Here is a 26,776-nt window from a genome sequence, read left to right as displayed (position 1 = left end):
GGTCGCGCATGCCATATTTGTTTATTTTGTAAAGAATAAAATAAAGCTAAACCTATTTTAAAGTCCTTAAACTATATATTTTTAGTTTATTAGGTTTTTTAATTTCTATTTGACTTCTTTGGATCCTTAAATTTTTATTTTTTGGTTTATAATATTCTTCAATTTTTATTTGTATTTTTTAAGTCCCTAATTGTTTATTTTTTGGTTCATTGGTCCTAAATTGGATCTTTATTTAAGGACCTAATGAACCAAAAAACAAAAGTTTAAGGATCTGAAAAAGTTAAATATAAATTGAGGGACCTGATAAACCAAAAAATGAAAGTTTAAGGATTTGAGAAAGTCAAATAAAAATTGAAGGACTTAGTGAACCAAAAAATGAAAGTTTAAAGACTTTAAAATGGGTTTAGCCATAAAATAATTATAGAAAGCCCATGCATACATCAAATCTAGAAAAAATGTAAAGTTTTTTTTTATATAATTGAAATATAAGAAGTGTTTATGAAAAAAAAATTGAACCCACAACTTTAGCAATTTTCTGCTGAACGCTTATATCATTTGAATCTCATTGGTATAATAGAAAGTTTCTTCTTTTCATAAAAGTAAACTTATTTTTATCGAATAATAAAATGTTATATTTTAATTTTATTTTGTTTCATTTTCTTAATAGTCTTAGAGTGAGAAAATTACTTTTCAGCAAACAAACATAGGATTGTTACAACTAAATTTTAAATTTAGTATAAAATTTTTTGAATTTCTCTAAGAATATTATTAGTAGAAAATAATTTTTTTATCACGATTATGTATATATATATATATATATATATATTTATTTAAAAGGGATAGAATGCAATAAAGGCCTTACTTGGTTGGAGGTAAATAGACTAGGGAAGTTGTACTTCCCGGGAAGTAGCAAACTTTTTTTTGCTTGGTTCAATTTTTACATTTTACTTCCCGAGAAGTTGGACGTTTAACTTCCCTTTGATTAGGGAAGTAACTTCCCTAGCAAAATCCAAGGAAGTAGAACTTTCCTAGCACTTTTGTTGGTTTTTCCTAATTTAACCTTAATTCTTTTCTTTTTTTTTTCTTTTAAAATTCATATAAAATATTTTTATTTATTTCAAAAAATATACTTATATTATTTTATAATTGTTATTTATAATAAGTAAATATTTTTATTAAATATTTTATATTATGTAAAATTTAAATAAAAAAATATAATTTTTAAATTTTAATATTTAAAACTCTCCTAAATAGTACGTGAATCGTAAAATAAGAGATAATAAGCAAAAATTAAATTATTTATTGTTCGATTTTTAAATTAAAATTATTTGTTTAATAATATAAAAATTATCAAAGGACATTTATGTCTTTTAGTTAAAAATATAGTATATTATATTAAAACTAATTTTGTACTTCTCAGGAAGTAAAAATTGAAACAAGTAGCATTTAACAAACTTCTTGGGAAGTTAACTTTCCGGGAACTACACTTTCCGGAAAGTTACTTCCCAGGAATTGCTATAAAACGAATCAAGCGAGGCCAAAGATTAATGGTAACCACAAGAATAACATGTTAGGATGTGATTGAGATTCACCTAAGGCATTTATCTTTATTAAACAAAGAAAATAAAGTCACCAACTCAATTTTGATTCAGCTTTGATTACGAATAATTTAATAAGAAAAAACATTTCTCATCAATCGCTTGGTTGCTATTAAGAGAAGCTAACAATAATGTTTAATTAAAAAAATATTCCAAATAAGTTTATTGGCTTAGATTCCTAGTCAGCATATCACCATTCTTTTAGAGCTGGTGCAGTCACAGCCACATGTTTATTATAATAATAAGTAGAAGTTTTGATTAAGTATTAATTAATCAATAAACTATGTATTATACCAATTTAATACTATAAAAAAATGGTGGTTAGCGCCTAACTTTGATGACAATTGCATGAGAAGGGGAGATTAGAGGTGTAAAAGATGACAATGACAATTGCCTATTTATTAATGGGATGGGAAAATCAGAGTCTAAAAGATGATTATGACGATGACAATTGCATTCATAGGCAGGGGCGGATCTAGCCTTAGGCTCGGGTAGGCTTGAGCCCTGGCTGGCCGCCGGAAGTTTGGAGGACCAGTGCTGCTCTTGTGAAAGCCAGCCATGGCTGCCCGGAAAAGAAAAAATATTGTGTGCAGTGCAGAGGATAAGAACTGAGGAAGAAGCAGAAGGCTAATAATAGCCTTCTTCGATCAAATTTTTTCTAATTTAAGAGGCCAAAACGACGTCGTTTTGGCCTCTATTTAATTAAAACAATAAAGGGCCATAATGACCCTTCAGTTTTCATCTACTTTGTTTTAGGCAGTCACAGCTAAAAAGAAACAGCCCCCACCATTATAATTTGACAATATTTCTATTTAATCCTTCAATTTCATCCTCCACTCATCTCTTATGCTATTAGTTCTTCGTTAAATTTTCAAATTTACAATCTAATTTCTAAATTATAATATAATTTCTCTAATTTCAAATCTCCCAAATTAATTAACCTCTAAATTTGGGTAAGTTTTTTTCTTTTTAAATTTTATTTGTGTAAATTAATTTAGTTGATTTATTTTTTTTATTATTAAATAATTCTCTTCAATCCTATTTTTTTAGGTTTTTTAACTTGATTTATTCATACAAAATCAAAGAAGTGATTAGAATACAACCATTAATTATTCTAATTAATGTCATTTTATTTTGTTGATAAATACTTGATGAATTTTATTATTTGGATATTTTTGAAAATATTAAATTAAATTACATGATAAAAACTAATTAAAATGATTTTATTTATGTTATGGATAAATTTGTTATTAAAATACCAAAAATTGTTAATTCTTGTGATAAACAAGTTGACTTGGGTATAATTTTGGGACAAAAAAGAAAACATATTGAGTTTGATTCTACTGATATAATTGCAGATCCTGGAGCACATATTTACTCAACATTCTTCTCACACAGAGGTTGCTTATCGTACTCGATTGACATCAACAATGAATTTTATGCAAATGAATTTATTTATTATATGTTACTTAGCCCGGGCTGGAAAAAATTCCTGGATCCGCCACTGTTCATAGGATGAAATTGGATGTCTATTACATGATAGTAACGACTAATTTCCTCTTTGGTTGATTACAAATAAAAATAAAATACATATAAAAATTACTAATTTCTTTTCTAAATTGGACTCAATTTATTTCCATGAAATCAAATTAATAAAATAAAATAGTAATTAATTGAAAAAATAAATATTAATGTAAAACGACCCAAAATTAACAAGTTATGAATTTTTTTTAATCTAAAATCATGAATTTGAACTTTTTTTTATTTTAAATTGGAGGAGCGAAACAATTTTTATTGAAATAATTTTTAAAATTACAAGAATGTGCATATTTTACGTTAAAATTATTTATTTTTTACATATTAGTTAGTCTGGACTGGAAAAAAATTCTGGTTCCGCCACTAGTTAAGAGCAAATTTGTTATAAGAAAAGCGTGTGATACATGCAACTCGATCAAACTCGCTTTGTATTTTTTATTTCAATTGAAATTACTGTATTTATTTATTATTTCTACTTATTTAGAATTTTTTTTCTGCATTATTTCATCTAGTAATAATCATAGAAATCTCTTAATAGAAATTTAATTAATATTTATTAAAGATAGTAATGGTATTAAAATTATTATTTTTAATATCTCCAAAAATTATATTTTAAAATTAATTATATAATTAATTATTTTGTTCTACCTAAATTAGTTGTTTTTTTGTTTTATTTTGTTAATTTTACTTAATTAAAAATAGTAAAAATTATCATTAATCAGAAGTACATTATTAATAAATGCAAAATGAAAATAAAAAGTATGAAACATGTTTTCTTAATTAATTTAATTATGGATTCGAATGATATTTCAGTTTACATGACAACCAAATACATTAATATAACTTTTAAACAAATATAAAATGGCTTAATTTGTGTAGCACTCAACTCGTACTTCGGAATTTTGTCTGCTTGGATAAGTACAAGGTCTAACATGGCTTTTTGATTCCAAATCCAATCATGAACAGATTTTTTATATTTTTCTTCTAAAAACATATTTGTCAATTTCTTACAATCATCCAAGCAGACACCAAACAAGACTGGACTCATTTATATAAGCTTAAGTAGCAATTTGCTCCCATAACTTGTAAAAAATAAACATTTATTACATAAATTAATTTTTAGGACAAATCAGTATATAAATTTAGTGACTATGGACAATTAGCCCTATTTTAACAAATTACATTACAAGTTAAATGGGTAAATTAACAATTGAAGGGACAATTAACTTACAAATTGAGCGGCGAATTTTGAAAAAGAGGCTAATTGTTCATAATTAGCAAGTTCGTGTACTGATTTACCCATAAAGTTAATTTATGTGTTAATTGGTCATTACTTACAAGTTGAAGGGGCATATTACCACATAAGTCCATTTATATTTGTATTAATTTTGCATTATTTATTATTTAAATGAAAATAATTATGTTATTATTTTCCACAAATGAAAATATTTAAAAAGATAACTTTATTAAATTTTTAATCTTTTATACATTATTTTTATTATAATTATACACAAAAAAATTGGTAAATATTAGTAAGTTAAAAAAAAATCGGTAAATACTGGTTGTTTCATGGTTGTCATCTCTTCATCAAAGGAAAATGGTTCTATAAATGCTAATATAAATCATAAAAATCCGAAAAGATGACCTCTATCAACTAATAACTGTAATTAATTTCCCATCTAAACCCAAAAAAACTCTGATTGTATTTCCCTGTAATTCACTAAAATTATTAAACCATTTCTTGTCAATTCGTATACGTCATAATCACTGTCCATACAAACAGTGAAATACTTGTCTTTTCGTGTGCCTTTTTATCTCTCTAAATAATTTTTTGGTCTATTTAGAGAGACAATCTTGTATTTTATTTCTCTACCCATTTTCAAATTTTCTATCTTTATACTTGTTAATTGATTTTTTGGCGTTTAAATTGTGTTTATTAAAGAATTTTGGGAATTGGGGTTTGTTATTTTTTTCATTTTTATCTTAAAGGTCATTCCTTTGTTGTTTGTAGTACTATTTTTTTCTTCAACTGTATAGATTTTAAAGGTGTTTTTTGATTGATAAGCTTAATTTTGAGGTTTTGCTATCTGGGTTATCTGGTGGTGCTGAAAAATTTAATCTAGATTGAAAAAACTTGACTGCTTATTCAATTCCAGACATATAGTAAAGGTTAGATTTTGTTGAAGTTACGGTTGACTTGGTTTCATAATTTAACTTGACTAGTTCTTGAATTACTAAGCTAATTTTGTGTTGTTATGAATCACAGATTTTTGTGGCTGTGGGAGCTAGAGGCTTTGCAGAATTGTATTACAGGATGACAATTGAAAGCCATGCTCCGAAAAGGGAGAGGAAGTCGAGGAAGACGAAACCAGTTAATGAGAAGGCTCCCTTGTTGCCTAAAAGCCAAGAAGAACATGCTGGTTTTGATGAGTTTGATGGAGCTTCTTTTACAGGGGCTGTGTTCAATTTATCAACTACTATAGTTGGTGCTGGAATTATGGCACTCCCTGCTACCATGAAAGTGTTAGGCCTCGGCCTTGGGGTTGCTATGATCATCTTTATGGCCTTCTTGACCAATGCTTCAATTGAGTTGTTGCTTAGGTTTAGTAGGGCGGGGAAGTGTGCTTCGTATGGAGGACTTATGGGTGATGCCTTTGGAAAGTATGGGAAGATTATGTTGCAAGTTGCTGTTTTAGTTAACAACATTGGTGTGCTCATTGTATATATGATTATCATTGGTATGCTACCGTACCATTAAATTTCTCTAGTTTTTTTATGTATGCTTGATTTGTGTTTCCATTTCTGATATGCTGTAGACTGTAGTGAAGGACTGAAATTGTTTAAATTTGTTGTGCTTGCTTATATGAAGGTGATGTGCTGTCTGGAACATCTTCGGGTGGAGCTCACCATTTCGGTGTGCTTGAGGGCTGGTTTGGAGAACACTGGTGGACTGCACGCACCTTTCTCCTCCTTGTCATTACACTTGCTATATTTTCTCCACTTGCTTGCTTTAAGCGAATTGGTTAGTGTCATGTAGTGATTTGGAAATTTTGTTTCTTATCGTGGTTCCTTTAAGAGATAACTAATCCACTCGGGTTATTTTATCTGTTTAGTGGGCAGTTATGGTACCTCAAAACTCTAATTTAATGTGGATGTGCTTTATGTTACTTCTGATATTAAGTTGAGGTTTAATGACCGTAACATTTCATTTCAACTGCCTACTGTATCCTTTCTGCTATTTTGTGAATATTAAGTATTTGCTTGTGGTCGATAATGCCATTTTCTTTTTGCAGATTCTTTAAGCTTCACATCAGCTTTATCAGTTGCTCTAGCAGTTGTGTTTCTTGTAATCACCATGGGGATCACAATTGTCAAGTTGATAAATGGAAGTATAATGATGCCCAGATTATTACCAGATGTTACAGATTTGACATCTGTCTGGAAGCTCTTCACTGTAGTTCCTGTTCTTGTTACTGCATATATCTGCCATTACAATGGTACGTATGCCGTAGTTATCTGGAAATCCTTTTTTTTCTTCTGAGAAATGATGCTTGAAATATGTGAGATGGTAGGCTGATAAAGACTCAGGTAGTACTAACAAGTCTTATGTCTGCTAAGCTATGCACGTAATACCTTTGTAATGCACCCTCAATACATTAATAACTTATTATCGTAAACATTTAAAAACTCTGATTATTTTCTTACATTTTTTTTTGGCAAAGTAATTGCTTCCGTTTACGATAGTTTGTTTGCTTCTTACTTATTGGGCAGTCAACTCTGTGAAGATAAGATACAGAATAGTCAGCAGCTTGAAGTTAAACCTTTTTTCACATTTTTTTATTCGTAGACTAGGATAGATAATTTATGTCTGCATTCAGAATTCTACATAGGCTTATTGTGATGCCTTTTGTTTCAGCTTGTTATTAAATTACCTGCAAAACTATTTCAAATTAGTACTGGTTACTAAAGTTAAATTAACTAAAATCGATAATTGATGTTTACCCAGGGTTTGTGTTTGGGGTTAAATATTTAAATTACGGTTGTATGCTCTACATTTAAATTGGAACTACTTCAATGACAAGAATTTATACTTATGCAGTTCACAGCATAGATAATGAACTCACGGACTATACTCAGATAAAACCAGTTGTGCGAACTTCACTGGCTTTATGCTCAACAGTTTACATAATGACCAGCATTTTCGGATTTCTTCTTTTTGGAGATGGAACTCTTGACGATGTGCTTGCCAACTTTGATAAGGATCTTGGCATTCCTTACAGTTCATTACTTAATGATGCCGTTCGTGTTAGTTATGCTGCTCATCTTATGCTGGTATTTCCAATTGTATTCTATCCTTTACGACTCAACCTGGACGGCCTCCTATTTCCCTCAGGGCGATCTCTTTACCAAGACAATACTAGGTTTGCATCAATCACCGTTGCTCTAATCGGTGTGATTTTCTTGGGCGCTAATTTTATTCCAAGCATCTGGGATGCTTTCCAATTTACTGGAGCCACTGCTGCGGTTTGCCTTGGGTTCATTTTTCCTGCTTCCATCACACTTAGGTGCGTTTATACCTTGTTATTCGAACAAGCAATTTCAACGTTAATTCTCTCTCTTTCCGTGTCTTTCATTTTATCTTATTTGGCTATGTTTGTTTTGATAAGTAGCTTGAGTTTTATATGCTCTATTTTGCTTTGTTTAAAAGGTAGTTTATATATGGCCAGTCCCATTAGGTAGTATGAAAAATTTGGGAAGTGTTTTAGGATTTAGGGTTCCAGATGATTTTGTGTGGAGATAACTTTGATTGAATAATTTACATTTGAGCAACTAGATTGTACTCTATTTATGTCAACCAAGTCGTTCAACAGATTAAAGTAACGAAATTGGACATTATTTTGCTAAAAATCCATAGCACATTTATGATGTAAAAAGTTCATGTGTTAAAAGGTCAAAACCACTAGTTATTTTAATGAACTCGTCCCTTTAGAAAATAGTAAATAAATAAATAGATGACCTTTTGGTTTACTAAATATTGTATGTTTTGTTTTTTAAAATTCAGAAAAATAAAAACAGTAATGTTGACCTAAATATGAAGTCTATCTGGAATATCTCACTTTAATTTGAGATGAATGAGAATTATTATTGTTTGTGATCTTTGATCTATAGCTGATTGATGTTTCACTTTGGCATTCTCAGGGATCGTCACAATATAGCAACAAAGAGGGACAAAATCTTATCTACTTTTATGATTGTGCTTGCCGTGTTCTCAAATGCCATCGCCATCTACAGTGATGCCTACGCCTTGATTAAAAAGAGCACATCACCTCGCGCATGATCTGTTATGAACAAAGAGGAAGGTTACTCTTCTAGCGAAGAGTCCTCGATTGGCGGATATTCTCAGTCGAAGTTGGAGTCCTCTGGGAATGTGTAATGAGTTGAAGGTCTGAATAATATGAGACTCGGATCACTGTATAAAGTCATTTTGCTGAAGAAGATGAAGGTCTCTGAAACCCTTCTGAACCTCTTACCATGTGTGTATTGTTGTACTAGTATGTGCTTTATTTTGGGATTGTTGTGTGGATCTTTGTTGATTTTATAAGGAAATCATAAAAATGAAGACATAAATTCGAATTGTGCAATTGAGTTATCGCCAATTAGCCATGTGATTTTCAGCTGAGTATTTACTTTTAAGGCAGGCTAAATTTTTCAAAAATGCTCTATATTAGAGTATAACTGATTCGTGTCATTTTTTCGATGTTAATCTAGTCAAGTTGAAGTTCAAACTATTCGAGTTAGTTGACGAGTGGAGTTTTTAAAATTAATATACTCAATTTAACAGGCTCATAAAATCTAATCGAATTTTGATATTTACTTTTTTTAATCTCTATAATTACATATTCATAAATCATATTATTATTATTATTATTATTCTTATACTAAAATTTAAATTTAATAATTTTTACAAATAATCAAGTCGAGCTAGTCAAACTTATTTCTCATTAGAGTTCGAGATCAAAATTCTAAAATGAAAATCAAACTGATTGAGTTTCTAATTTCAAACTTCAGAATTGGGTTGGATACCGAACTTGACACTGTTCGAATAGACTAGATTACATTCCTACTCCACAATCACCTGGTGAGCAATTGAAAAGCAAGGAAATTTTCAAGTTTCACCTGAAAGCATGTCACTTTATTCGGATACTCTTAAAATAGAAGCCTATAAATTGCAGATGAATAAGACACTCAGATTATGAATTACAATATCAGTGGTACAAAACTTGAGAACGGGGACTTTGCAAAACTAAAACAACAGAAATATTACATCACTAAATAAAAAACAAGATTTATAATGACTATTTACAATTAATGTACATTTACACTAGCCATGTGTTTCAATCAAGGATTTCCAATATTAGTTACAAAAGGGACCAACTTCCTATAGTCTCTCCTTCTCCCTAATGCACAGTTGTCGAGTACTCGCCCCAGCATCAAGCGTGTATTCTGCAATGCCACCTCTTTAGGTGGAATTCCTGATTCAATACCATTCTGAGGACTTGGCGTTGAAGCTAACCCAAATCCTGACCCCAACGCGTATTGTAACGGCCCGCTCCGAGCTTTAAACGAGGTTTGAGGAGCAAGCATCTTATCATCAGCACCGTTTTCATAAGACCCCGGCTCATGTGGATGGGAACCTGGCAAGGAACTACAGCTCTGCAAAAGGGCTTCTAGCACGCTCAGCGCTTCCCAGCACAATGTGCTCTCAACCAGCTGGGACACGATTGCATACATATGCGGGCTCTGTGCAGCATCCATTGGAGTGTGCTGTAGCAAAGCTTTGAGCATGAGTAATATCACACGCTGATACTCGACTGGCCCTTTTTCCAATAGCCGTAGCAAGTGCCCAAAAGCCAAAGCTGAGTGCTTCGGAAACCATTCGTTGCACAATAATGGTGAGACACAACCAAGCAGGTTCACTGCACTTTTGATCTCTCCTCGAGCATAAGCCACAAAAACAGTGGCCAATTCGTCCAATGACTTTGCTCGACACCATGCTGCTATGTTGTTTGCGACAGAGCAAGCCTTTTGCCATTGCTGGTGGAGCGGCGACGCAGTTGCTACTGTTGAATCCTTGCTGAGCTGCAAACAGAGCCAAGGAAGCAAGCCTGCGATATGCATTAGGAGTCTAGTTTCTGCATCTCCAAATATAGAGTCACCTGAGTGCACTGTGATCTGGGAGAGAACCTCAATAGAGATGCCATGGCTAACAGTCGACATGAGCCCTTTGAGCACAAGAGGCTGTACCCCTTCAAATGTTGGCAGATTCCCACTGGGAGATGCTAGAGATTCAATTCGTTGAAAATCCCCTATGTCACCACTGCTATCAAACTCATCCCGAGGCATGCTTGATAGAAGCACATTTTCTGTAGTTCTATCACGGAATGATAAACGATTAATCACACGTGAGAAGAGCTCAAGCACCTGGCAGTAAACATGAACAAAATCTGTGTGCATCATGGCTACACAGCCCCAGAACAGTTGGGGATAGAGGATCACCTTTTCCGGCTCCATATTCTCCACCATAACTTGTAATGTCAACAGAATCTCCATAATAAATCCCAGAACTGGAGGTACTGGATTTCCTAGGCATCTGTGTAGGCATCTAAGAAGCGATACACATGTGTCACTTGTGACGCTAGGCCGCAATGCTCGGTAGATCTGATGTGAGCGGCATGCAAGGTGCCTTGATGTGCACTCCATGGCCCATTTGAGTGCCTCAGCGCCCCAAGTCTCGCGAAGATCTCCTTGAAAAAAGATAGCATCAACCATACTCTGAACAAGCGCTGACAGGAGTGCTGCACTTGGCAGTTCAGTTCTTATAACCGAAGGATCTTCATTCTCCCACATCATGCTCCCTCGCTTTGACTGGACATACTTGATTAGACTGACAACTTGCTGCTTGTTCTCTCCATCACTATTTTCTACCTCATACAGTTCCAAGTGCCTGCCTGCAAGTGAGTACAAGAGATTAACAAGTAAATGTTGGCAGTGCTCCAGCACAATGTCCTCTGAGCTATCCATTGAAACAAATGTCACATGAAAAAGCAGAGGCAAGTGTTCACGAAAATCTTCATCATTCTCATATGCAATTTCTGCCAGTAGAATCAGTGCTATATCTGCATGAGTTAGTGAATGCTGCTGATGTCCCTGCAATGCTGACTGAAGTTCTTTGGCACTAACACCATGCATACCAACTCCAGGATGCAACCCATCTTCACCAGAATTTGGAGTGTCAATGAGGTAGTCTCCACTATCCCGAGACACATGGCGGCTCCGCAAACTTCCTGTTGAACTTCTAACCCCCATTAAAGGACCTGACATATTCACCAATGCTGGAATAAGCTGGCCTGATCGTCCTGTGGCCACCGGAACAACATTCAACTCTGGAGGCATTGGGCTTAAAGGGCCCGAGACACTCCGACCTGTCACACCTGCTGTTCGCCAGCTAAGACTTCCACTAGTATTTCTCAGGGGACCGTCAAGGGAGCCGCGGACAAGTAACGGTGACATGTGTGGCTGCGTGTCCACAACAGATGCAATTTGTGCTGCTGCAGGGCCCTGAGAAAATTCCAACACAAAATTTCCATTGGCATCACCCTTGGCTGCACTTGGAACAACTGGTTCAATGTTATCTTCCAGCATCCGTTGAGCCAATTGGTAGACCAGGTGATCAATTGTGCGCTGAGGACAAATCCGTGCTAAATATAAGCTTACCCGCTTTGCAACTGAAAAATATGTGGCAAATGCTCCACTTATTTCAGCAGATGCATTTGAATCACAGTCTTCAATACCTTTGGTGATCAAGAAATCCAAAATTGGACTAATGTTCCTTGGCTTGCTAGCAATGGTGCTCCACAGTTTTTCAATTTCATCCGGAAACTGATCACCATGTCGCCATGTTACGTAGTAAAGGCTCTTCAGTAATCTTTCACTCCAACCTGAATCCTTGAGTTTCCAGAAATTGAGGTTCTCAATCCATGGAGCCATGCATGTTAAGACCTGATGTTGTGCAATTATATCAACAGCATCAAGCTGCCTCTGCATGATCTCTTCACAAAGTAGCTGGCTCAATTCAGGATGATCTTTGGCAAGTTTACAAGATAGTTTGTATTGGAATTGTTGGTAGGAATCAGGGAGATTGCCTACAACAGCAGCTCCATAACTTCCTGACCCCTCAATGCCATCTTCAGCCCACTCACGGACAGAAAGTGTTTCAAGCATCTGAAGAGCATCATCACGAATTTGTCTATTTGGGTCCACAACTTTGTAGAGGATCAGGCTCAAAAGCCTTTGAATTTCACATTTTGGTATCTCTTGGCGCATGTAGACCTCAGCTAAGACACTAAAGTAACCATCTGATATAGCAGCATCAGAATAGTAGCACTGGGAAAAACGACAAGTTAATTAGGACATCATAAAAATCGGTTTAATAGTGCAAGAAAAGACAGGAGAGTAATGATTGGTTAAACCGAGAGCATAAGTAGTTTCAGCAGAATGGCTCAGACAAAAAGGCAAAGCAAACCAGCAACTTTAGCATGCTAAAAATCTTGAGAGCTAAGAGTTGAGACATCAAATTATTACTACTACTTTGGCAGTATCACATTGTTCTTATTTGTATCTGAAAGGAAACATTCAGTATCACCCCTAACTTCACATTGGAGATTATCCTACATACCTAGTCAAAAGCAAAGTATTACCTGATCAATGCAAGATGGGAAAAGGTCCAAGTTGGTGAGAAGAACATTCTTTAAAGCCAATTTTGCTAAGGAAACACGTTGCTGGCCACCTCTATTTCTTTCACGACCAGCAGCGCCACGGCCACCTTCTCCTGCATGCTTGGAATAAGACGGAGTTGACGGGGAGTACCCAAATGGAGCCCTAGGAGCAGGGTCATTGAATAAACTGTTGATCCAAGATATCACCTTGCCACTCATTTTCCTGGCATTATCATCAAAGCAAGGGCCATACAGAAGTGAAGTCATAGCATTCATTGAGGCCCACTGAATTGCCTCAATTTGTTCATTCAGCTCTTTGTCAAATGAAATTTTATCAATAGAGTCTTTTGATCGATTATGCTGCGAGGACTTATAACGCTCAACATCACGTCGATAATCATTAACACCATCCTGCCCCCATGTGCTGCCAGTGTCATCACTCCAAGACAGAAGAAGGTCAAATAATCGCTTTCTAGTTCTGAGGTCAAATTTCTCTGACTTTGACTCAACAAATTCAGGTGCAAGAGACCTTAGAACAGAGGCAAGTGAGTAACGGAGAGGTTGCATTTCTTGAAAGTTCTCTGGTGTTGCTGCTAGCATGTTTTTTGTTGTTTCTTCAATAAATCTCAGATAATGGAGTCGAAAAACCGGTTTACGGCTCAGCATGCCAGGCCATATTTTCTCAGCAACAGTACGGTATATATTTGCAATGTGGACACGAAGTTCCTCGCGGCGAGACTTTTGAGACTGCACTAATAAGAATGGTAGATTCTGTTAGTTATTTTGAATAGAAATCTAAGGATTTCTAGCAACAGCATCTTGTAAACAAACATGAAACTCGACTATTAACACTAATGCAGATATTCTCAATTCAAAATCAATGTTCTTGAAGGGATGGTGTAAACCAAAAGCCAAGAAGAAGATGGAGAATGTGGGATTAAAGATATTTGGATGACTTGAAAAAATTGAAGCTGCACTAGTTTAACACACAGAACCCAAATGTCATTAGAATGATGCAGCTTAACAAAATGCACCCAAACCATTCCAATATATACAATCACAATTACTATTTGCCTTTAAAATCTGGTGTTCATGTCCTTAATGAATCTTGCTCATATTCAATTATGAAAAATAGCAGCCAATCGACGACAAAGCCACAAATATAAGTACCCAAAAAGGTCATAAAACCGCAAGGAAATCTCTACTCGATGCTGCAATAATAAATAATGCTTAGTACAGCAAAGTAACACATTCGCCTTTACTCGAAGTTTGTGCATACCAAATGAAGAGACTCAAACTTGTAATATGGCTCATGCTTCCATTTAGATTTGAATGACTCAAATGACTATAAAAAGGCTTCCCAAAGAAATTAAATGTTGCAGGAACTTGATGATATTTGTACCTTCCATTTCTTTTTTTCCTCAGTTTCTAAGGAAACCTCATCAATAAAAGACGAGAGCTCACTAAACATAATCTCACATGCTTCCAAGTGCGAATGACCAAGAGCCATGGTTGCTGCATGCTGAAGAAATAAAAAACAATCGAGCATCAGTAACAAATCTAAAAGCAGTAGAATGCACAGCACAAATGATACCAATCATCTTTTCGAGAAAAAAAAAATGCCAATCATTCTTAATTTTAAAGAGGAGGTTCATGTCCACATCTTTGTAAAACCACCTCAAACAGTTCTGACAACATTACTTATAACATACAAGTGTTTCATCACACCATCCTGCACCCAAAACCTCACCCACTCCACCAACCAAGACCCTTTGGAACCTCAAATGGCCAAAGAAAGTGAAAAGGGAAAGAAAACACCAAAAATGAAAGGAAACAAATAAATGCACATCTGTTGTTAACTTATAAAATCTTTGTTCTCTTTGGCCTATAACATAAGTTAGGATCTTTGCGAGAGAAAAAAACAGAGTTCAAAAAAATATATCACAAATTCACCAGATTCAGCAAGAAAAAATCAGAGGATTAAGGGGGAAAAAAATCCTGAGGGTTGCAGGTAGAAATTAAATTCCCCACGAATCTGGCCCCAAGTTTGAGAAAATAGAGAAATGTACAAAAGCATGACATTATACATCCTCATCTCACCACTATAATAATACATGGAAAACGTTTCATGTAAAACATACTTACTATGTTTGCTTCAGAACCAGATTTTAGTGAGGGAAAAATAAGATGGTAAAGATCTTTGGTTGCTGCTAAGCCACCAGCTTCTCTGCTATCTGGTGGGCATGAGCATGAGAACATTGCATACATGAGCCATTGGTCCAGCTTGTTATCCGCATCTTGTGATTGATGAGCCTTTCCACCTAACTCAACTGGTGTGATATGGGCAAGACGTTGTACTACCTCTATCCTGCCAATTCAAATCGAGTCCGTAAGAGAATCCCACACCGTTTAAGAATAAAGGCTATGTTTGGTTCATGGAATAGGTGCAGATTGGAATAGCTATTCCATATAGAATGTCTATTCTTTGTTTTGGTTCATGGAATAATTATTTATTCCATGGAATTGCTATTCCTTGATTTTGTGGAATAAACACTCTTCTCAAAAAGTAAAAAATGGCTATTCCATTCCTTGTGGAATAGTTATTCTATTCCTTGCTATTCCATTCCATGAACCAAACATAGCCAAAGAGTCTAAGAAATGGTAAATTTTAAAGTTCGTGACAGGGGAAAGCATGTAAAGGAAAAGTGAAATGGTAGCTACTTCTTCCCTATGTCCAGTCACTTGAATGACTAGTTCTAGTCATTTTGGTAAGGATTTGACTCGAGCTCAGTTCAGTGGCTTCAACATTCTACCTATCATGCACCAGTTCTACTATATTCTAATATTCACAATGCCAATCCTGAGTGTTCTTCAACTGCTTAAAAAACTTTATTTAACTTTAAGAAAGCATGGGAACAACGTTAATAGGAAATAAATCATTAACATAACTAGATGATACATCTAATTCCATCAACCCCAATTATCAAATATTTCTTCCATATACTTCTTATTTAGGTTAACCTGATGGCTAAAAAGCAGAATTTTCAGCCAACGTTTAATCATACCTAGATACAGTTTTCAGCTTCCTACGAATTTAAATTCCAAAACTTGAAAGATCTACAATAAGAATGTCACGAGAACATTTTTTCAATACGTGTCAACAGAGTAAGCCTGAGGCATCAAAATTTTAAAAATGGCAATGCAGCCAAACATCGAAAAGAAACTAAATAAAAACAAATGTAAGACAGATAGAAGTAACTCAAGCATTACTTACTTGGCTTCCTGAACTGAGGTTGGGCAAAGCTCAGCAGCATATTTGACAAGCTCGCTAAGACACCTTGCCCATCTGTTCTTATCAGGACTCTCAAATATTATGGATTGAAGTGTCACTTCAGGAGGAATTGCTTCAGACTCTCGTCTCAAATCAAATGGACGCCCAGAATCCCAATAGCAGCTCTGGACAATGTCATCCTATGATATCAAAAATACTCAAATTAAATAAGAGAAAATGCAGATTTCAAGAGTTTACCTAAATTTAAACAGCATATAAAAATAAATTGTGAAAGAGTAATTGGAATAGCTCACCCCATGTTCTTCTAAGACATCAATAACAAATATTGGTTCAGGTTCAAGTCTCAGATTATGGTCCACTTGCTCACGTAAAGTAAGTTCTCGTATATCACTCCTTAGGGCACGTACACAGCGCAATAACTCTAATGCTGTATGACGAATTTGGCTATCAACAGAACTAAGAAATACAAGACCAACTGCATCAATCTCAGATGAACGGAAGTCAATCACTTCTGTTTGACGAAAAGAAGACTTCTTAAACCCTTCACTCCGCTGGACCCCATGTTTTGTATCATTAGCACCAGATTCTAGTTTATCATCAAGCAAACAAGCTCTCCAGAAACGCATGAGCTCCAATAAGCGTCCCAATGATGTTTGAATGAGAAGAGGGAATTCATCAGGAAGCCGAAGTATGAAGTTGGCCATCCCTTTCATAACTGCAAATCGACGATGAGGAAGGTACCTGACAATTCGATTCAATACTTGTACAGCCTCCTCACGAACACCTGGATCAATACTTATCCCATGTTGTGGGATTATTTCAGTAATCTTATCGCTTCTGCCGACTTCTTCTATTAGGTATGGTATACACTTTAAGACTGATCGAAAGAGATATCCTTGGGACTTTTCTTTGGTTACAGCATCTGGAAAGCACACATATTAAAACATTACAGCTCGAAGAAGAAGAAGATGCAAGCAATAAGAAGATAAAGAACAAAAAAATTCACAGGAGTGCAAGACAATCAAAAACATAACCAATGTTTCCCCACCTACACAATTAAATATGGGCAAATGCTCGAGCAGTGAGAATATATTAATTATGGAAATTACTCAGTCTTCTTTATGCTTTTGACTTTGCAGGTTCTCAATCTATTGTTTTTCCTCCTATTGGATCAAATTTGTTGGACAGCTAAATAAGCTTTTTGTAGCATAATGTTTATTAGTTTAGTTTTGAGGTTAACTTTCAAAATGACAAGCAAATATCAATTAGAATTAATATTTGCCTCATTTACAACTCTGCAACGTTCAGATTTGAATATACCCTGAAATACTTGTATATGAAAACAGTTCAATAGAACCTCAAAAAAACCATGACATTTTCGGTAGTCTTTAAAGTTAAAAATTTCTGTGCTTCCAACAACCATGACAGTTTCGGTTCATATTATCCATCAGCATCTGAACGTCACTAACTTGGTTGATACAGAATTAAGTTAAAATAGAAATACAAGTAGCGCTCAGATTAGTCTATGAAAAAGTAGTATGATCCGACAGTATATTCATGTTTCTTTATGACAAGTTCCCAAAAAATGCTTCTGGCAGATCAAGTCTACACAATTGGGGAAATTATATTACCGATTGTGGTCTTTGAAGAAGTCAAAAGAGCCGGGCAATAGGTCCTGTGACAAGATCTCAAAATTGATTCAATAGCAGCCTTAACTTTTGGTATGTAGTGACCAATATCATGCCCTGCTCATGCAAGAGGAATTAAAATGATGCTTAGTCAGACAATCATATATTAATATAATGTATTCACTTCACCAGTGACAAATAACCTTTAAATATTTCAAGGCCAACATGCTGACTTGAAGGTGACATAACAATGGCAAGCAAAGCACGAAGACCAATGACCTTTGCTTCACTAGGACCGTCTTGCTTCAGCAATTCTAAGATCATGTGGTTCATGGTAAAATCAAGGTTATGCTCAGCAATAGTCACACAGAACTCAACTAGTTTGTCATGTTGAACATCCTGAGTAAGCAATCCTTTTCTTAAAACTGTTAAGAGTTGAGATGTCACACTGTCTAAGTAGTCCCAAATACGATTTGGGGCCTGGCTAGCAGCATGGACACTCAAGTAAAACCTCAAAACTCGATGAAGGCAGTCCAAGGCCATAAATCGATGGTTCTTGTCCTACATAATCAAAATGTGTCATCACATAATGCTCTAATAGAAAGCCACAATACAGCAGCTCAAGGAAAAAATTCAAATGTATCCTCCACTGCCTACCCACAGGCTGAAATATAAGTGAGACTGAACTTACTCTTAAGAGCTTGTATAGTTGCTCCATGTGATGACTCAAGCTGCTGTGAAATATCTGAGGGTCACCAAGACAGAGGAGAAGAGTCACCAGAGGGTGGCCAACCTAACACATTGAACTACTCATGAGGATGAGAAAGAAAGAACAATGAATTGCCAAGAGGGAGTTGGTGATCCCAAGGAGGCAAAGGAGAGAATTACTTTAACAAAAGTTTCACAGATCAATTAAAAAACACAAAAATGAAAAAAAAAAAAAAACAGGGTTTAAAATTGTGTAGAAAGATAGCTGCATTTTCACAAAAAAGTTCAGGTGATGACTGCTAAAATGTCAAATTTCAAGGTTTGACCTGGTTGCTCAAGGAGTTGGGATATTTGTGTCAATCAGGTTGGGTAAAAATGTAATAGCATATATGTGTAATATATATACAAAATAACCAATTATCATAACTCAAATAAAATGTCCAATTTGAAATCAAATGCAAGCAAAATAATTTGTTTAAAACATTTGCTTAACAGAGCATAAGAAACTAGTTTAACACTAATAACATTTATGGAAATTAATCTGACACATGTTTTTACAAGTTGCTATACGGCATATTTACGACTCAACTCAACTAGGCCTCGATCCCAAATTGACGAGTGTCTGCCAAACAGATTCTGTTCTTCACATTTCACTCAGTATTAGGCTAAATTTTCATCATATATATATATGTATACATATGTATACGTATATATATGTATGTGTATGTATATGTATATATATGTATATGTATATATATATGACATGTCATCCACAATTTACCCAATTGAATCCTTCTGTATCAGTGCATTTGTTACTCTTATCAAATAATATGTTTACAACCGGATTCCAATTACGTGGAGCCTTGTACAATTAATATATTCAAGAAACATACTATTTCAAGCAAAAGATTCATTAGGTTGCTTTTTAGAATGGTTTAAATTCTTGAAGAATTCACTAAGTGCTGCCAGGTCTTAATACAAAGATAAAAATTCTCAATCTGAACAAGAAAAAAGGAATTCACCAACTTCAGTCTAACTCACCACTGGATGAAATTATTGATTAAAAATGTCAAAAGCCACCCAGCAGTACAAAAAATAAATGTGACAATGATTTTGGCACTCTCAGAATAATCATTGCTAAATTTCACAAAGAAAATGCAGTAAAGAGATATGAGTCAAGTATTGTCATCAAAAAATGATCCCAATATAAATTTAGCTACAGGAATTTACCAGCACTGGCAAGTTATTTATATTATTGTACTGTTCATCATTGTTAAATAACCAATCAATTCAAAACAAAAGATAAAATTATTAGGTGAGACTCCAACTAAAGATATTATTATCTCTAACTCACCCTCGTACGCGAATGCCGATTGACTTTAAGGCATAAATAAATACATGCTTATCTTAGTTTCTGTTCAAATATTTAATTAATAAAATGGATTTATGATCAAATTCTAGATCTTTAGATAATCGAGGCTCTTATACCATGTTAAACAACCAATTAACCTATTAGTTTGAAACTGTTAGGTGAGTCTCCAACTATGATGTTGTTATCTCAAACACACATCAGCATGCTAATAGTTTTTATAATAAAAAAGATAGAGTTCGATAATTGACAAGTCTCATTTGGTTAATTAAGTATTTGAACAAAAGCTGAAATAAGCATGTACTTGTTTAGGCTTCAAGTACAATGGGCATTCACATACGAAATTTGTTTGAGATAATAAAATTATAACTGAGCTTCACCTAAGAGCTTAAACATTTGAGTTGATGGATATTTGACGAGAGTGATTTTTTTTTTCCCAACATGAGCCAAAGTGCAAGCAATTGGTACTTAATGGCTTTAAAATGTGGAAGTCATGAGACAACATTTCAACAATACAAAGTTCTGAAAATTAATAATAATTCCAAAAAAGTTGTGCATATTTACTTCGTCTGATTTAGGTTTTCAAAATAATACCTTTAGAAAGACTGCTAGGGCACAGGATTCAGCTCAATTAGTTCAGACTAATCTAAAAAAAAAAAAAAAAGCTTTCAAACTTCCCTTAACAAACAATCCATTCCATCAGAAAGAAATACATTATACAAGTGTTTTCATGCTCTACAGCTGCACATAATGATCAGCATAGAGAGCAGCAGCATCTCAAAAGTGAAATAGTTCAAGTTTAAATTTCAATAGTAAATATAATGACAACCAAAAACTGTCACTCTGGATAAACAAGTAGATTATATGAGAACCACTCACAGATATATGTTTGCTTTGTTTGTCCATCCAAGTTATAAGTTGCCCTCTTATTCGCCCAACTGCTTCATACCATAGTGTGACTGCATTGTCTACACCTGAAGGGGGCCACTGACTTTTGCCACCATCTGCTAGTGGAGCAAGGATATTCGAAAGCATATTACACAGTGCATGATAAAGCTCACTTTTGCGTTTATGTGGAGCACGGTTTAGAGGGTTTGCTTTTGCCACAAAGGAAGCTGATGCATTCAGTCCTCCCTCAGTTTTAACCTGGCATTTTAAATTTATTGTTAACTCCATGTCCATGCCATTCACCTCTTATAGAAGTTAACAATGCACATACCCCAAGTTTAAGGTAGCGCATCCCATTGATGATACTGAGTGTTTCACTTCGGGCAACACTAGTATCAATTCGACGAGTATTTAATTCCATAAAAAAGCGTTCAGTTACAGAACTAAACCTATTAAAGTGGAAAAAAAATGATGTCGTTAAAATTTGATAATGATTTCATATACAGACACAGGAAAGAAGGAATTATTACAGCATCATAATCTAATATCAAAATCTCACCCCACCATCAATGTTGCATAATAACGTGATCAGTGGGTACCTGATACGAGATAAGGCACCTAAGAGTTGTGCAACTAAGTCCAGAAGAAGTCCTCGCAAATCTACCAACGAAGGATATTCAATCTGGCTTACAACCCTACAATAATCAGTGGATATCAAAATAGATTAATAGATAGAGGAATTATTCACTTTAAAAGGATGGAAAGTTAGCTTTATAAATGATTTTAACAAAATTTCATTCATGTATTCATGGGTTTAGCGATTATTCCAAATGTCTATTACGCGCTTTATTCTAAATCAAAAGGCACAGTAGCACTTGAGCAACAACAATATTAACAGTATTTATAAAACAATCTAGAAGGTCCATTTGATGGTAGATCTTTATATAAAAGAATTTCCACATAGAGACTTGGGATGAGAGTTTAAAAGTGGACAGACGGTTCTAAGTTTCAGCAGGAGTATGGAGAATCACTGGCTTCGCTGTTTTCTTTATACAGTTCATATGGTAAGTGCAGAAATTATTTGACGTCCCCATAATAATTTCCTAAATTCATTTCAAGGAGCCCTACCTGTCAGCATTGATTAGCCAGTCGAAAACAAAATTTTCAAGTCCAGACCAAAGCTTCTCTGCAATGAAAACAAGCTATTTATTTTGCTAGCAAGAAATAAATTCATCAATTTTAAAAGATGAAATTATCATGAACTAACCAGTAAGTCCTTCCTGAGGACAGCACTCAACAAAACGAATACATGCTGAGCAAAAAATACACTCCACGGCAAGCTGAATCCATGTAAAGATAGTTAAACAACTCAAATAATAACATTTCTAAAGACAGGCTACCAAATGAAGATAAGATTTGGACTGTTAAGTATCTAAATACATAATTTATTTACATGTATAAACATGTGAATAGCAACTATATAAACAAAATTTTATTCTTCTATGAAGAGAACTTCAATCACCAGGAGTAGCAACTAACCTAAACCCAATTAGTAGTATTTTTATTTAGCAACTCCAATAATACTGATTAAAAATTATTAGTAAAAAATATGACCTACTGTATTAGTAATACAAGCAGCATTCCTTGACCAACCTTTCTTTGGAAGGTAGAAGCATCATTTGCACCTTTTGGAGATTCACTGCAACAGAATGTTAATAAAAGGAGAAAGTTCCTTAGCAGAGAACTATTAACCAGACAAAAGGATGACGGTGATTAGTAATATCAGACTTTGAGTCAATGCCACAATGCTGCTGTGATGTGTTGTCTTAACTAAAAAGAGCCGAAAAGCAGTTTGTCTATAGTTTGAGGCTGTTTCTGTCTAGTGGTTTTAGTTTCAATGTTGGCAAGTCAAACCCTTAATTTACTTTTTGTGCAATCCTGATGTTATATTTAACCAAGTACATACAAAGCAGTAAAAAATGCTGTCAAAAATCACATATTTAACTGAATATATAAAGACAAACCATGTTGGTTTCTATTCTATCCACACTAAAAATGCAAAGATTTAGGCCTGGTATATTCGTGAAATAAGCCTCATATGTCAGCTCAATTCTGCCTCATTCACTAAAAAATCTCAGACGATGAGGAATGAGGATGTTCAAAACCATTCACCAGCCAGATTAAGCAACTATGTTTGCACGCAAATCTTAAGTTCTTATAGAAATATTCCAAAAACTTCACATTAAAATTTAAACACACCCATACTTATTCTTTCTAACGATGGTCTATCTCGTGAATATGCAAATTCTATTGAACTAAATTAATGATAGATAAAATTACTTTTTAATTTGGACTGTAGTAACCTACCTCTCTCTCCATCTAAGAAGAGCTTCTAAAAGAGGTACAGGGGTATGCCGCGCAACCATAGCCAAGGAGTCCAAAACCTGCTCATAGGCGGGGTCTGATGGTCGAAGATACTGTCCATCCTGCACATCCCCACATAGAAGTAGAAAGAATACAGAAGACACTATATTAACCAACAAATGTACACAATTTCTTCAGAGCCAAACACCAGTAAATATGAAGTTTATATAGCTAAAAATGAAAGACTGGTGACCTGGGCTTGAGCAGTTTCAATGCGCCGTCTAGCCAGTGGAAGAAACCGTTGCAGAAGCGCATCAACAATTAACTTAGCAGCGCTTCCTGCTTTCATTTTTCAACGAAATCTCAATCCCCACAGCTAAAATTCAGACCTAATACCAAAAACAAAACATACCCACTTAACCCTAGCTAATGAGATTTACATGAAGAGGCTGTAAATCAGGAGTATTTAGTTCCATGAAAATGAAAAAGAAGAAATCGAAAAATACCTACCTTTTATGGGTATTGTAAATGATTGTATAAAATTGAAGCCATTTCTCTTGAGATTGAGAAACAAACTTGGGAAGGATCTGAATTAGACGCCAACAGGATCCTCACTTTCTTTTCAATTTCTCAGTTTTGATCGATTTAGTTCTTAATAATATTCATTTTAAATGGATTTATTTTTATTTTATAAAAACATCAAAATACCCCGTTGGTCCAGTAGCTTTTAGTTTTTTTTTTTTATCATAGATTAATAGAATTTCCAGCACTTTTCATTATTCTTGATTTTGGATTGAAGAATTATTATTTGATTTGAAGTTTATTTATCGGCAATTGACAATTTCGGATATTTATATTTTAATTATATTTTATCTTCATCTAAATTCTCTATTATTGTTTTAAGCTTAATATCTTAAAAAACCACGACCTTGTAATCCCTTTTCGATCTTATTTTTACGTCGAAAATTTGTCAATTTTACCCTATTTTGCATTGAACAAAGGATCACTTTACCCCCTGAACTTGGCGCAAAGTATCAAAAACGTCCAAATTAGCAAAATGGGATCACTTTTACCCTGAACTTGTCAAATTTGGTACAAAAAACTCCCTCCCCACTCTCACTTAAGAGAGTGAGATACACTCTCCGGTTTTCAAAGGTGGTTTTTCTTTTAAGGTGGTTTTAAATAAAAAAAAGGTTTAAAATAGTCCTAATTTTTTTCAAACATTTTAACTTAATACCTAATAATTTAAAAAAAAACAATTTCACTCCTTCAATAATAAGCTTAAAATAACAAATTAATCCTCTAATTTTAATTTTTTTACAATTTTTTTTAATTTATATAGATATCAACAATTTTATAAAATCAAAAACCGTAAAAAAAACTATACACTAAAAATTAAAATCAACCCTTCGGAATAAAAAAAAATTAATTTTCGAAAAAAAAAAGTCCGTTTTCAGGCGAGGAGGAGCTCCTCCTCGCCTGAGAAGAGCTGCTGCTCCGGTAAGGAGCAGCAGCCCTTCAAGAACAGATCCAACGATCTGTTCTTGCTAGAACAGATCGTTTGATCTGTTCTAGGTAGTACAGATGTTGCGATCTGTTCTTGGGCAAGAACAGATCGCAACATCTGTTCTTGCCCAAGAACAGATCGCCGGCGATCTGTTCTTGGGCAAGAACAGATCGCAATATCTGTTCTTGCCCAAGAACAGATCCACGCGATCTGTTCTTGGGCAAGAACAGATCCACGCGATCTGTTCTTGGGCAAGAACAGATCCGAGGCGATCTGTTCTTGGGCAAGAACAGATCCGAGGCGATCTGTTCTTGCACAAGAACAGATCCGTGGATCTGTTCTTGGCGAGAACATATCCGTGGATCTGTTCTTGGCGAGAACAGATCCATGATCTGTTCTTGAATCAAGAACAGACCGTGGGTCTGTTCTTGATTCAAGAACAGAGAACGTTCTTGAAGGAGCTGCTGCTCCGATGAGCAGCAGCTCCTCTTCTCCGGCGAGGAGGAAGAGCTCCTCCTCGCCGGAAATGAAAAAAGTTTTTTTTTGTGTGTAAAAATATCTAAAAGGGTCCTTAGATTAATTAGAAGTTAATTATGATTAATTAGAAGTTAATTATGATTAATTAGAATTCAATTAGGAATTAATTATAACTAATTAGAATGAATAATGGTTAATTAGAAACTCACTCTCCATTTAGGGTGCCACGTCAGCGTAGGGGTGTTTTTGTACCGGTTTTGACAAGTTCAGGGTAAAAGTGATCCGGTTTTGCTAATTTGGACGTTTTTGATACTTTGTGCCAAGTTGAGGGGGTAAAGTGATCCTTTGTTCATTTTGCATTTTATCATTTCAATTGTATCCTAAAATATTAAATTGACGTCTTTTTTATTTGGAAACAATTCAAAATCATTGTCCATATATAGCATATATTAATTGTACATGTTTAACATTTATTTAGATTTAATTAATTAAGAATTTAAATTAGTTTTAATTTGATTATGGTTTTTAGTTAGTTTTTCAAAATAAAGGACTTATTTGTACTTTTTTAAATAAAATGAATTTACTTAAATCTCAAACATGGTTTATTGAATGATTTTGTGATTTAAGTAAAAAGATTGATAAAAAATAAGAAATTGGGGTATAATTGAAATGATAAAATACGAAATAGAGTAAAATTGACAAGTTTTTAACGTAAGGATAGGATCGAAAAGAGACTATAAGATCGGATTTTTTTAAGGCATTAGGCCTTGTTTTAATTACTACGTGTAACTAAATTCCTCGTTTAAGGGTTGGTATGGACATATGAATAATTAATTTATTGGATTTGGATTAATTGGCGGTTTTATCATGTGCCGATTATTGGACTTAAGGATTGTTTTAAATTGATCACCTAATTCATGAATTGTGTTTGATTATTTATTTGAAAAATTGTTAATTGAATACACATAGAATAATCGAAAACCTAAAAGATAGCGAGTTGGATTTTAAGTAACTATCCAGTTTGCTTAATCATTATGACTTAGTTAATTAAATTGATTCTTAATGTCTTAAGAGTGAGTTAGTTATTAATTAATTGATTAGGTTGTAATTTTATCGTTCCTAAACTTCAGAGAGCGGGATTATGTGGTTTAGAATAACTTAATTCTCGATAAAATCACTAAAAACTCCATTATATTTTAATTGTTATATGAAAATATTAACCCTTAAATCCTTTTAATCATTGTTTTAACCCTTATATTTATTTGCTTTTTGATTATTATTTGATTGGGTTTTTAGTTAAGTTAATTTTGTTTGTTCTCGTTTGGATTTAATTAGTGGTTAAATTTTAGTTTACAAAACTTCAAAATATCTATTTGCTAGCCAATTTAAAGAATAAATGAAATCAGTGATTAGGTTCATTTGTCTATATGTTCATTTATCTCTGTGGGATCGATATTTAGATTTTCAAATTATACTATTTGCGCGATATCGTATACTTGCGGTTTTTATTAACAGGTTTTTAACGTCATTACCGGGGACAATTGCATACTTAATAGATCAAAAATAGTTTGTCTTAGTTGAGTTAGCTATGTGCAAATTTTTTAAAGTCATAAATTCATCCCAATTTGACCAA

The 26,776-nt window shown here is 34.1% G+C and overlaps 2 protein-coding genes across 3 annotated transcripts; one reads left to right on the top strand and one right to left on the bottom strand.

The window, feature by feature from the left end:
* The first annotated feature begins 4,793 nt into the window (after positions 1 to 4,793).
* LOC126677418 (amino acid transporter AVT6A-like) lies at positions 4,794 to 8,776 on the top strand. The gene is made up of 6 exons (XM_050372017.1): positions 4,794 to 5,303; positions 5,401 to 5,872; positions 6,004 to 6,156; positions 6,428 to 6,631; positions 7,234 to 7,699; positions 8,334 to 8,776. The coding sequence occupies exons 2-6, from the start codon at positions 5,449 to 5,451 to the stop codon at positions 8,470 to 8,472; spliced, it is 1,386 nt and encodes a 461-aa protein (XP_050227974.1). The 5' UTR covers positions 4,794 to 5,303; positions 5,401 to 5,448; the 3' UTR covers positions 8,473 to 8,776.
* A 585-nt stretch (positions 8,777 to 9,361) lies between these two features.
* Positions 9,362 to 23,859, bottom strand: LOC126678934 (uncharacterized). 2 transcript variants are annotated; one of them, XM_050373850.2, is made up of 19 exons: positions 23,670 to 23,859; positions 23,413 to 23,548; positions 23,163 to 23,281; positions 22,449 to 22,494; positions 22,063 to 22,135; positions 21,924 to 21,981; positions 21,395 to 21,490; positions 21,127 to 21,244; positions 20,787 to 21,053; positions 18,522 to 18,623; positions 18,034 to 18,391; positions 17,834 to 17,947; positions 16,496 to 17,124; positions 16,185 to 16,381; positions 15,056 to 15,278; positions 14,313 to 14,432; positions 12,893 to 13,657; positions 10,692 to 12,578; positions 10,380 to 10,566 (listed from the first exon to the last, which is right to left on the bottom strand). In XM_050373850.2, exons 2-19 carry the CDS (start codon positions 23,506 to 23,508, stop codon positions 10,525 to 10,527), a joined length of 5,310 nt encoding a protein of 1,769 aa, XP_050229807.1. In that variant the 5' UTR covers positions 23,509 to 23,548; positions 23,670 to 23,859; the 3' UTR covers positions 10,380 to 10,524. The 2 variants fall into 2 exon arrangements, with proteins under 2 accessions (XP_050229806.1, XP_050229807.1); XM_050373849.2 differs by having other exon boundaries at positions 9,362 to 12,578; positions 23,670 to 23,855.
* Positions 23,860 to 26,776: the final 2,917 nt, after the last annotated feature.

Source organism: Mercurialis annua, linkage group LG4, assembly GCF_937616625.2.
Source record: "Mercurialis annua linkage group LG4, ddMerAnnu1.2, whole genome shotgun sequence".
Lineage (NCBI taxonomy): Eukaryota > Viridiplantae > Streptophyta > Magnoliopsida > Malpighiales > Euphorbiaceae > Mercurialis > Mercurialis annua.
Note: the sequence above shows the minus strand (reverse complement) of the source record. Positions and strands in the feature narration are given on the sequence as shown.

Coding starts and splice junctions, on each gene's coding strand:
- LOC126677418 (XM_050372017.1), top strand. CDS start 5,449: ATGACAATTGAAAGCCATGCTCCGAAAAGGGAGAGGAAGTCGAGGAAG. Junction 5,873..6,003: donor TGTATATATGATTATCATTG/GTATGCTACCGT, acceptor GCTTATATGAAG/GTGATGTGCTGTCTGGAACA. Junction 6,632..7,233: donor ATATATCTGCCATTACAATG/GTACGTATGCCG, acceptor ATACTTATGCAG/TTCACAGCATAGATAATGAA.
- LOC126678934 (XM_050373849.2), bottom strand. CDS start 23,508: ATGAAAGCAGGAAGCGCTGCTAAGTTAATTGTTGATGCGCTTCTGCAA. Junction 17,948..18,033: donor TGGCCTTGAAATATTTAAAG/GTTATTTGTCAC, acceptor TTGCATGAGCAG/GGCATGATATTGGTCACTAC. Junction 16,382..16,495: donor ATGTCTTAGAAGAACATGGG/GTGAGCTATTCC, acceptor TTGATATCATAG/GATGACATTGTCCAGAGCTG.